This window comes from Cololabis saira, chromosome 3, assembly GCF_033807715.1.
Source record: "Cololabis saira isolate AMF1-May2022 chromosome 3, fColSai1.1, whole genome shotgun sequence".
Lineage (NCBI taxonomy): Eukaryota > Metazoa > Chordata > Actinopteri > Beloniformes > Belonidae > Cololabis > Cololabis saira.
In genome coordinates this window covers 11,299,716-11,312,353 of record NC_084589.1, presented here as the reverse complement: position 1 = coordinate 11,312,353, position 12,638 = coordinate 11,299,716, and the positions used below count along the sequence as shown (strand labels likewise).

The 12,638-nt window shown below is 44.2% G+C and overlaps 1 protein-coding gene across 1 annotated transcript in view; it reads left to right on the top strand.

Annotated features, from left to right (window-relative positions):
• rims2a (regulating synaptic membrane exocytosis 2a) overlaps positions 1–12,638 on the top strand; it is a 203,935-nt gene that overhangs the window by 80,286 nt on the left and 111,011 nt on the right. The window contains 2 exon segments of the mRNA XM_061716044.1: positions 10,522–10,864; positions 10,866–11,463. Coding sequence (XP_061572028.1) covers positions 10,522–10,864; positions 10,866–11,463 — 941 coding nt within the window.

The following is a 12,638-nucleotide window of genomic DNA, read 5'->3' as shown; positions in this document are numbered from 1 at the left end:
AGAACAAACATGAACTCATAGAAACTCTGTGTGTTTGAGTCTGTGTAAATGTGACAAAACATGTAAAAACAAACATTTTTCCCAAAGAATCACCCAGTGATGTCATGAGATTGACGCGTACGCGGATAAAAGGGATAAAAGAAAAGTAACAGCTCAACGTAGCCTAATGTAGCGGAGTAAGAGGAACAGTTTCTTCTTCACAAATCTACTCAAGTAAAAGTAAAAGTATAGTGATTCAAAACTACTCCTAAAAGTACAAAATTTCCCAAAACTCACTCAAGTTAATGTAAAGGAGTAAATGTAACTCGTTACTACCCACCTCTGCATGTCACTAAACTGTATAGAAAAGATCCAAAAACTATTAAAAAAAAAAAAAAAAGTAAGCCATCCATCCCTGGTCCACATGCTCATGTCTGAATCAAGACTTCCCCTGTGCTGGGTGTTGAAATATATATATGCACAAATGCATAAAGCTCCCCTGCACAGCTCAGGTGTTGCTCCAACTAACCTGTCCAGCAGTTCCTCTGGTGCATATTGGTGATTTCCTTATTGAATTCCAGCTGTAATGTAATTTCCTCTCCATACATGCAGGTTTTTGGCATTGTTACAGAAATAAAATATGTACATATACTCTGCTTCTTTAACCTCTCTGTTGGGAGGGGAGGAGAAAGCAGCAGTGTAACCGTCCTGACTTGTAGCTAATCTTAATGGCATATTCTGCTGGGGCTTGGCCTACATAAAGTACTAGCAGTGTCTCTTCATAAAAAGGAGACCTAACAGGCTATGCAGCGTGCAAGATATAGTATATTAAGCATGCAGCATTCGGAGATAGCATAAACACAGACAGCACTGCCCATGCGGTCGGGACATAGACGGTGTTTCTGGAGCCATTTACCTGCAGGGAACGCACTCACCGGTCTGATAACCGTTTCATATGAACCCGTCCTGTAGATGTGGAGCTGCTCAACTTATCAGTCCACATGCTTCACTCTCCACAGAGCGTGGAGACGGAGGGGGGGGGGGGGGGGGTATCATTATTTGCTGTGAATAATATGGTGTTTGTCTGGTTGTTTGTGAACCTGCTGTGATTATAATTGTGTTGCTTTTATTTAAATAGAAAAACAGCGCTAATCTGTATTTTAATTGTTTATTTTTACAATTCAAAGACCCAGGAAAAATTTTGAATTGGATATTTGCGTTTTCTGGAGTTCTGTACTTTAAACAGTTTTTAAATTCCCACTCAACCTTCTCAGACCTGTCATACACACATGTGGACATCACACATTCTGTTGTCTATTTCATAATATTGAATTTCTTAACGGGGGCCCAAAGCAACAAGAAAAGCTAATTGCACCAGGTCTTAGGATGTGTTAATACAGTGCAGAGGAGGCAAGACATCAGCAGTTACCGTGGAGGAGTAAATGCGGCGGCTGCGCATGCGTGCTCCCAGGCGGAGGAAAGCCCAGCCGGCTGAGTTTTGTTTAAAATTGAATTTCTGTTGCAAATAAAACCTGTCTTCCAATTTATTGCATTTTTCATTACATTTTTAGCCTAGTTATTTTTGTGGTAGAAGTATCGGATCGGTACTCGGTATCGGCGAGTACACAAATTAAAATACTCGTACTCGTACTCGTACTCGTGAAAAAAATGGTATTGGGGCATCCCTACTAATGAACATACAGGTCAATGCTCTCTTTAAGAAGGCCCGTGCAGCATGGCTTGGTTTAACAAAGTTACATTTGAACCACAAGACTTCAGGAACAACGTCCTTGGATCAAACAAGAGTAACATGGGGATAACACACGATACCATGTTTGGTGAAAATCTAACCCAGAATATCAGCAGAAACGTCTCTTACCAACAGTTTTCTTTTTTTTTTTACAACTCTGCATATATATTAATGGTTAGTGCCATAATTTGGTGAAACATTAACCTATGACATATGCATTCTGATCTTGCAGCAGATGTAAGTTTTCTTACATCATGAGTGAATGTTGTGTGAGTGTGCGTGTCCTTCACCAGTCCTCTTTGACAGTCTGATCCAATTGATTTGTTAATATTTGAATTCCTAATTCTGACCACGAGAACTAAAATCACCGATGTGAAACATGACAGGATGAGACGGGTAGAAAGACAAAACAGTGATGGGTGAAGTGTGTGCAGTGTGGTGATAGCTGTAGTGTGTATGTGATGTGTCTCTGTGTAAAAAGGACAGACATGCTGACATGAGATAAACAGACATGAAAAGAAAAGGACGAACAGAAGTGTTGGCTTGTGAGAGTAATAGAAATAGAAATTTGAAGCTTCTAAGCCTCCCTGAGATTTAGGTCTTTATTAAGTAGGTAGTTTAATCCTTGGTGTTTTATTCTTCCAATAGAATTCAGTAAAATTGGATTTAAAGATTTAAACCAGGTGAAAGAAAGCTGCGTTGGAGTCATGGAGAATAAATAGTTTATTTTACACAGAATTACCGTTTGAATTATTGCTATTGTGCCATGATAGAGGTACAGTAGATGTACCCAGCAATGAAGATCATCACTACTGTTTTCAGTAGTGGGGTAAAGCTGAGTTCAATCAGCTCTGACAGTCCGGAGGAAACGTTGATGCTTAAATATGTAATGTGATTTGTGCGTAGAGGGATGTGTGGGCGGCCGCATCCCTTTTACCGTAGTTTTTTAGCGGAAGAATGGATGACGTATCCCGACTTATTTCTGCTTTTACCAACTGTTAAGCACAGTTGGTGGAGCAGTGATGGTTTGCAGCTGTTTTAGAGGGACGAGACCAGGACAGGTTGTGGTCAGTGACTTGACCTTGAACTTCTCTCCCAAACTCAGATCAACTGAAGGATTTCTGTGAAACACATGACCAACAGAACAAAAAAGAAAATAGACAATGGCATTGCGGAGACTCTGTCAAAGTACGGACCTTCAACTTTTTTTTGATACTGTGGTGGAACTTAAAAAAAACCTAAATAAACTGATGCAACGTTTAGAAGAAGATTGGACCAGAGTTCCTCTACAACGATATGAAATTATGATAATTGAAGTTGTTGCTGTTAAAGTGGTCTTACAAAACCTGGCAGATCTGGACGAGTACCACATGTGTTTGGAGTGATAGATATAGTTACACAGTTTCATCACATTTAGTTTTCAGTTTAACTTTCTTCCCACTTTTTGCCGACTCCAGCACGTGTGGTGAAATGCATTTTGTATACACTCCACACGTATCAATATGTTTTATTTCCAAAGCAATGTTGGTTCAGGGAGGAAGAAAGGAAACATATTGCTGCAGTAGAGTCAGGATGTGAAAATACTGCTGTGATTAACACAGACACATGCAGTCACAAGCTTTTCCTGCCTTGCTTTCAGCCTGTCCTGTAAAACAAATTGGTGAAAGAGGGTAAGGAAAGTGAACGGAAAGCCGTAGTTGTTAAAGGTGTGCCAGAAAAGGGAAGAGAGAGACACACAGATACCATCAGTCATAACGCGACCACCCACAGACACCAAGGGTCTTCCCTTCAGTGTGCCTCTCTGCATTTGCCTGTCTCGCACTCCCCCTGCGTTTGAAATGTTACACGGAAATCCACTCTGTGGATTAAAAATGCATCTAAACCGTGTCATTTGTTCAGTTTAAAGATCACAGAACCTCAGGCTGACTGATGTGAGGTGAGAACTCTTAATCTATTTTTGATTTGAGATAGATAATAACCAGAAAAGGAGTGTAATCCCGTCCTAGCAGGAGCACGGAGCAGGCGGCGGGTAGAACGGGGTCGCTGCTCGAGCTCCAGCCAATTGCCGGGATCACATGACGGTGGCCTTAAGTCGGAAAAACCGGCTCCCTCTCAGGCCTTTGCAGCACAGCAGTGAAACTGTGCCATGTATCCAAATCCAGTAGTGTGTCAGGATGCTTTGGATGCAGCAGACTGTCAGGAGCAAAGTAGGTCATATTGCCGCTACTCTTACATTTGAATATTAAAAATTTCAGCTCAACTTTCTGGTTGATGCAGGAGTTTAAAATGATTTTTCTTCCGCTACCTGACAAGTGACTTGGACGTGTTTCTTTTACTCTGATGGATGTCCCAGATTCACAGTGACTGTCTGGCCAGACTGCATCTTTAATTTGACCTTTTTTTTTTCTACATTGGCTTCTTTTCTCCATTTTCTCTAAATGCTCTTCATTAAGACCTTTTAGTTCGTATCTTGTTTTTTTTTTTTTTTGCTCTCATTTTGGGTGTTTTTTTCTGCAGAAGCTCTTCCAGGTTGTGTTGTTGTCATTACTGGGACAGATTCAGTCTGAGAGGAGAACTCTGCTACGCAGCACCGCTCATTTGTTCTCGTTTGACGTCTCCCGGTTCCACGCGAAGTGGAGGTGGCACCATCCCCACGGGGGCAGTGTTACATTTTCACCTTGATTGCTTTTGGCTCTCTTACTTACCATGTTTCATCGACAGCAGCAGAAAAGCAGAGCAGACAGAGCTGGCATCGCACACCCAGTTGGAAGAGTGCTGCTGCAAGACTTAATCTGCTGCTGCGTTCACATGTTCGTTGCCCTTCCACAAATAAAACCCGGGATATTGTAGCGTTGCCGTCTGCACCCTGGTCGTAGACTGTGAGGTAGCCTGGAACGATCTGTGTGGCTTTGGTGAACGGATTGTGAAAAGATGTCTTTGCATGGAGCAACATCAGACATCTGAACTGAGCTACACCCCCCAGTCTGGCAGAAAGGTTCAGTAAGGTTGGTTCTGCTCTTCATTTAGGCTGTGATGAATAGTTGTGACTTAGAATGTGGGGAAAATGCAATAGTTTGAAATATGTTTAAATTAGTGCTGCATGTTAATGTTATTCTGGTTGATATATTCAGTGTTTGTAAAACATTAGAGAACATCCTGAAACAAAACGCGGCTTGCATAAACGGGCTGCTGCCGTGCATGTGTGCGGTAGCGTCAGTTACTGTGCAGGAAGGTGTACTTGTTGTCTTTGCCTGCAGCATCATTTCCAGCCCGGCATTTGAACGTGGCCGTGACAAAGCAGCAACTCCATCATTCGTTATGACAACATTCGCTAAGAGATTAAAGCTCACCTTAAGTCTGTGTGAGAGCGTACGGCAGAGAGCGTTGCAGCCTGCACGACTTCTGAAGGGCTCATCACCTGCTGAAAGCCTTCTTATTCACTCTGAATTATTGATCTTCTTGCTGATAGCATTTCTTTGGTTTGTGAACTTAACAGCCAGTCATGGGAACACGGGTCGGCGTTGTCTAATTCACCACCCAGATAATCAAGAAAAAGCTGCTCCTGCTTTATTTATTTACTCTTTCAACCTGTCTACGGTAACTGGTTTGATCACGCTGTGATTATGGACGATCAAAGCTTACCGCAGAAACAGCAGCACAACCAACCTCTCATGGATATATTCATGCATTTCTTTTCCAACAGTATTTGAGATTGTTATTCATTGATCTTTGTGATTCAGCACGATGTGAAAGTCAACACAGCTTAATGTTGTTTTTAGTAAAGCAGTTTCTGTTTCGAAGATGAATTGATGACTTTCCTCAACTGAGTGAATTACTGATCCTTAAAAAAAATCTGTTATATGCATCGTTATTATTATTATTGTTATCATTATTTGTGACTAGAACAGCATAAAGAAGACCCATTACAGGGGCTGAAGAGCCTTTTGCATTAAGTTGATCACAAGCTTGTGTTGCAGATTTGATCTAAAACCTGCATCAGTTATTGCACATCTGTGTATATTCACGCGCGTATTCCTGCTCGGATTATGATGAACAGTCCAAGATCAGACAGTAAGAGTGACACGATCTAGAATAATATAGAATAATTTAGAATAATATCGAGTAGCGTCTTTTTCTTTTCTTTTTAGACCGCGCATGCTTGTGATCAGTGGGCCAGAGAAGGAGCAGATTAGGACAGCCTCACTACGTGCTGATTCACTCTGGGATTTACACCAATTGTTTTATGTGCTGTGTCGTGTGTGAAAAAAAAGAGAGAAAACACCATATAAAGGTTTTATCATGGCAAGCATGTCAGGTCACTTCTAATCTTTTTAATCTTTCATGGCCATAGTGTAATCCCATGATTTTTGTGAGCCACGGATTTGATACATCACGCTGCTTTTGATCAGGACAGCGTACCTGAACAAGATGACGTTAACTGGAATTACCTCCAGACCACTGAAAGTATGTCAGGCCACCCTGGCAGCGGAAGGGGAAGGCTGTGTTAATAAAGGCATCTAAAAACTCAATGAGTACAAATTCACTGATTACACCAAAAAAAAAAAGCATATTTGATCCCCACCATGTTGGGCTAAAATGTCCTGTAGAAAAAGACCGTATCTCCCTCCTGGAGTTGAATTCTCATGGTCACCTATGTCCTTGGCTGTAAATGAATGATACACTTTCACAGCAGATGATTTCTATAGTTAGCTCAGAACAGGACAATGGCGGTATCAAGGACTGCTTTTCCTCCCACAGCAAGGAATGCATACAAGCTGTGGACTGGATTCCCGTAATGTGCCGTGATGGCAGTAAAGATGCGGGCCTGTTAGGTTGATTCACTGCTCGCAGACCTGCTGCACCCCACACAGGCCGCGCTGTGGCTCGCTGCCATGTCTGTGCTAACGTCACACACAAATCTTCAGGCACAAAGGGATGTGATGGAGGGATTATGTTGCTGGGTGAGTTGCGACTCGGTCACCCCTGCCAGCCGTGTTTCTGTGCAGCATCATGAGCTTCATCGGGCCGTTTTGTCCCCTGCCCATGCAGGCTGAATGCACGTAGCACACTAGCTGCTCGTTTAGCAGCATGATCTTCAGTTTTTCAAGACCCTCTTATTCATATTCTTTGTCGATATCTCTGCAGTTTTTTTTATACTTTGTGTCGTGGATGTCGCAGATCTGAGATCAGTAACGTCCCAGAACCGTGGAGAGCTGTGTTGTGTGTAGCAGTTGTAGCTGCAGCTGTAGGTCTGGGGGAGTGTTGCACAGGTAGTGCTGCACCGCCGCTCTGTTGCACCGAGGGCTGTTTGAGTGCAGACAGCATTAAAACCACGATGCAGCTACTGATGGGGAGCAGCAGCGTTGTTAGCATGCTCACAAGCTGCCACAGGCGCCGCTGTGTTTGGACAGCAAGGACATACAAGGCTAAGTGGGAGCAGGGAAATGTGATACTTGTGTCAAGAGAAGTTAGAGCTTGTCACCATGCAGTTTGTTAATGCCTGTTGTAGTTGATCTGCGCGTCTCATATGAGCTAGCTTGTCCTCTTGGTGTTGCATTCCAAGACAACGTCTCAGAGAAGACATTAGCCGAAGCCCGAGGACATCCTCAGTGCAAAAGCTGGGCAGCTACTGGAGCACAAATAAAAACACACACACACAGCCCTAAATACACAGTCATGCTCAAGTCAACATCGGCCATGCACACACACACACACACACACACACACACACACACACACACACACACACACACACACACACACATACCCCACATCGCCACAGTCATCAAATCACGACTGTAAAGAGATGTTTCTCATGCATGTCACTCACAGCGCCTGCTCCTGACTCCAGCACCATTTCAGCTTCGCTTTCACTTGGCGAATGCAGCACCGTTCAGCCAACTTGCTGAAGCATCTCATCAATATAGTGCAGCAACCCTCATGTTTGTTTCTTCCTTCTAGCTGTGTCACGGCCGCTAGTGAGTTTGGATGCTACGGTGAGAGGAGAGGAGGTGTTTTTTTTAGTTTTTGATGTGAAGCGTAGCGGAGAAGTGACATGTGTGAGCTGGCTGAATACCAAAGACTCTAACTGGTCTTCAGCCCTGGTCCTCGAGAGCAGCTATCCTGCAGATTTTAGACGTTTCCCTGCTTCAGCACGCCGTGATACCAGTGGCTGTGTCACCAGCAGAGCTGTGCACACCTTGATGACAAGTTGGTGACGACCAGTTATTAGAATCAGGTGTGTTGATGCAAGGAGACATCTAAAACCTGCAGGAGAGTAGATCTCGAGGAATGAAGATGGATGATGGATAATGCATTTTTAGGCGGGGGCGATCAGATCCTTCAAATTCCACCACCCAGTGGGCAGTGCCCACGCTAATATGATATGATATAATATAATATAATATAATATAATATAATATAATATAATATAATATAACGGTGCATATTATTGGAGTTTTTGTGAAAATAGTTTTAATGTATTACGTAAATGATTTAATTTTTTTATTCAAATGTTATTTAATTCTGTTTTTGCTGTGAAGCACCTTGAATTACCTTCATATTTGAACTGGTCTCGCCCAACTTTAAACCTGATATTTCCATCCTCACCTGATAAAGTTCTGTTGGTTTTAAATGTAATTAGTATATAACACTTTCAATAATTAATTAGTATATCTACTATCTATATTTTTGCTTCACTTTTTACATTTTGCTCCGTTATTCTGTCCTCCCAATACAAAGCCAAACGTTTTCTGGTGCGCCACATTGTGCCCGGCCCAATTGTTTGAACCTCTGCCCTTCTGTAACAGCTCATATTTTAAACGTACACCAGTTCATGAACTCAAACACGGGACTCATTCATCATTCTGTCTTCATGGCACTGGCACTTGTGTAGCGAGATTATCCCGCGTTTCACACAGAAACCCAACACAGAAAGTACAGAAAGAACTGTTGCCTGCATGTGTCTCTCTGCGGCGTGTTTATCTGTTGTTTTTATACATCTGCGGTGCTCAGATTAACCCCAGGAATCTCTGCTGCAGAAGGCAGAGGCCAGAACCTGCAGCGGATCAGCCAATCACACATGATGAGTCCTTACCTTGGCCGGTGAGCAAGGCTGGCAGTGATTTATGAAGCCCTTTGAAATTTATGGGAAGTTGTCATGTACAAAATTAAAGGGATGCTTCACAGAGCTTTTTCCTTGGCAAAATGTCATTATTACTTTGGAGGAAAAGAGGGGAGAAATGTAGGAGAAAAGTGGCTTATGAATAATTAATTCTGAACAAAAGAATATGTGCATTAATGCGCAGCTAGTGCCCCCCCCCCCCCCCCTCCATGCAGCTCCTGGGTGCTTTCCCTTCTGACAATCAGACAATGATGAAATGACCAGCAACTGATTTTAACTGATTTCTTTCTCTTTTTTTTTGACATAAATGAGCCTGTTTTATGTAGCAATACTTGAAAATAATCTGTTTATCTAGTTTGGTATAATTCCGAACATTAACGCATTTCTGAACAAGAATAAGCCCAAAACTCCATACTTATTGTTGTGCTTTTCATCTTTTCGGATCTCTGACCACAATTAGACAGCTAAATAAATGTAACTGTGTAACGTCATGTGGTTCAGACAGAACTCAACATTTCTCTGTTTTGGTTGCATCATGCACACAAACACGGTCGGAGAACCTTTGGATCATTTATCAGTGAGCTGTTTGGTTTTTCCTCTTTTTTTGTCACTTCTCCTGTCCTGACACACAAATGCCCTCACACATCCGTACAGTACGGTCAGGTCGACTCAGGCTGCGTGGTTAATCTTCTCTTTATTCTGTTTATCGGTTCTCGCGGCTCTCGAATCACAGACAGTATTTTGCTTATGCAACCCTCAGTATTCTTTCAAAGTGCGGACGTGACGGAGACGGTGCAGGTGTCCGTCGTGGTCGGTCGCTGAATGAAGCCCGTGCAGTAGGGATGGGCGGTATGGACTAAAACATTTATCACGATCATTTCTGGCATTTATCCCGATAACGATAAAAATAATACCAATACAAAAACGTCATTAACGGGAATTTTTCTTTCTTTCTTTCTTTCTTTCTTTCTTTCTTTCTTTCTTTCTTTCTTTCTTTCTTTCTTTCTTTCTTTCTTTCTTTCTTTCTTTCTTTCTTTCTTTCTTTCTTTCTTTCTTTCTTCTTTCTTTCTTTCTTTCTTTCTTTCTTTCTTTCTTTCAGGCTCATTTCCTTCCTTCCTTCCTTCCTTCCTTCCTTCCTTCCTTCCTTCCTTCCTTCCTTCCTTCCTTCCTTCCTTCCTTCCTTCCTTCCTTCCTTCCTTCCTTCCTTCCTTCCTTCCTTCCTTCCTTCCTTCCTTCCTTCCTTATTTCCTTCCTTCCTTCTTCCTTCTTTCCTTCCTTCCTTCCTTCCTTCCTTCCTTCCTTCCTTCCTTCCTTCCTTCCTTCCTTCCTTCCTTCCTTCCTTCCTTCCTCCTTCCTTCCTTCCTTCCTTCCTTCCTTCCTTCCTTCCTTCCTTCCTTCCTTCCTTCCTTCCTTCCTTCCTTCCTTCACGTACGTTGTGCGTGGATTTAACACAGAACCATAAATCCGTCTTTACACAAAAACGTCATCAAAGGGAATTTATCATTTTTACCGCGAGATGACAAATTCTTACCGTGGGGAATTTTTTTGACGGTATATCGTGAACGGTGAAATATCGCCCATCCCTACCGTGCAGCTCTGAAAGCATGCCGTTGAAATCTGAACCAGCCACTCAGCTTCTCTCGTTTGTTCCTCTTTCTCTCCTCTGCAGGAAACGAAGTCCATCTGCATCCAGGGATCCCAACCAACACTACGACCAAAGGGAGGGGGGCGAGCACCCGCAGTATGCCCCGACAGACGGCAGCATGCCCAGATCACCGTCCGACTATGGAGATAGGGACCCCCGGCAGGGTCCCCGGGGCCCGCGCATGTACCCCGACGTGGATGCCATGCGGACGGGCTTCAGGGACCGGCGGGGCCCCGGCCGCTGGCACTCCCAGGAATACCCGCTGGACCAGGAGCTAGATGGACCGCCCAGTGAGTACGACCTCCAGCGGCAGCGCCAGGAGGAGTTCCAGACCCGGTACCGCAGCGACCCCAACCTGGCCCGCTACCCCCGTCAAGCCCCAGCCGTACGAGGAGCAGATGAGGATGCACGCCGAGGTGGGCCGGCTGAGGCACGAGCGTCGCCACAGCGACGTCTCCCTGGCCTACACCGAGCAGGACGAACCCGCCCCCATCCGACTGTCCCGCCAACATCTCACCGAGCGCCGGCCGCCCATGATGGGCCAGCGCTCGTACTCCGTGGACCGCTCCTCCCCGGGCCCCATGGGCCAGAGCATGGGGGGCCACAGGACCTCCAACCACAGCCCCCCCACGCCGCACCGCAGCCCCGTGCTGGGCGACCGGTCGGGCGACCTGCGGAGAGGAGACCACGGGGACCCCATGAGGAGGCAGCAGCTCCACCTGGACCCCAGCTCGGCCGTCCGCAAGTCCAAGAGAGAGAAGATGGAGAGCATGTTGCGGAATGACTCTCTCAGCTCCGACCAGTCAGAGTCGGTGCGGCCCCCGCCCCCCAAGCCCCACAAAACCAAAAAGGGAGGGAAGATGAGGCAGGTCTCACTCAGCAGCTCGGAGGAGGAGCTGGCCACCACGCCGGAGTACACCAGCTGCGAGGACGTGGAGATAGAGAGTGAGTCGGTCAGTGAAAAAGGTAGGAGCCAGCACTCGTCTAGACATGTTTATGCAGTATTTATCTATCTTCTGCAAATGCAAACTTCTCAGGGGCTTCTTTTGTGTGAAGTTGTGACACTCATCCTTTAGTAATTACTGTTTACAGCGAAATTATGAATGACTTTTAATTGAATTATTGTTGCAGTCTTATATTATCATGAGTTCTCCACACTGCTGTTGACTCAGATGTTGTATGATTTCAGATTCACTGTTCTACAGTGTATATATATGTGTGTGTGTGTGTGTGTCCGTGTGTGTGTTGTGCGTGTCTGTAAGTACATGCACATTTTTCTGTATGGCTCATAATTGTCAGTTTAAAAAATATTGGACTGCAGCAAAGCTTATCTATGAATTTTATATTCCTTTTAAAATCTTAATATCAACTCATTTTCATTGTTTTTTTTTTTATTTGAGTAAAACGTCTTTTGTCATAAACCATAATGATCTTTTATTTTGGTAACGCTCTGATTTGAAAATCCCAGCTTTTGAGCAAAGAAAAAGGTCATAAACTGATAATGATGAGCCTGGTGTATGTGCAAGGAACTGCTGCATTCCCCGTTTCTTAACGAACCCACTAACGGCTCACTTTCCTTCGAGGTGGAGGCTTGCACTCTCACGAGCCTGCTGGCACGTCTCCGTGTGGGTGACTGTTCTTGTGTGTGGATGTCATTTCTAAAGGAGACGTCGCTGCTGCTCCCAAGCTTTTATCTGCCATCTCATCGCAAACTTCTCAGGGTCCTACGACAGTGGTTTCATGCTGATAAACCCTTGTTTGTCCGTTGCCAAAGCGACAGACATAAGAAACAGGCGCAGTGATGAGATGTGAGCGTGTCGTGATGCCAGCTGAACCGAGCTCATAACAAAAAAATGTTCCACGTTATCACTGAAATGCCAATAATCAAAGGTAATAAATGAGCATAGAGTGATTATATGTGTTCCAGCGGTCTAGTTACCTCGTCTGTTACATTACTACGAGCATAGTTTTGCAGTGCCCCTGCTGTAAATCCACGTAAAGTGGACTATTACAGTGTGGCAGTAAGATTATCACTCAGCCCACTCAGTAAGGGAGCAGATCGTAGTCAGAGTAAATGAATGATAAAAAAAAGAGAGAGAATCTGCTGAGGATTTATTGGCCCACATTTAGAACAGCAGTTT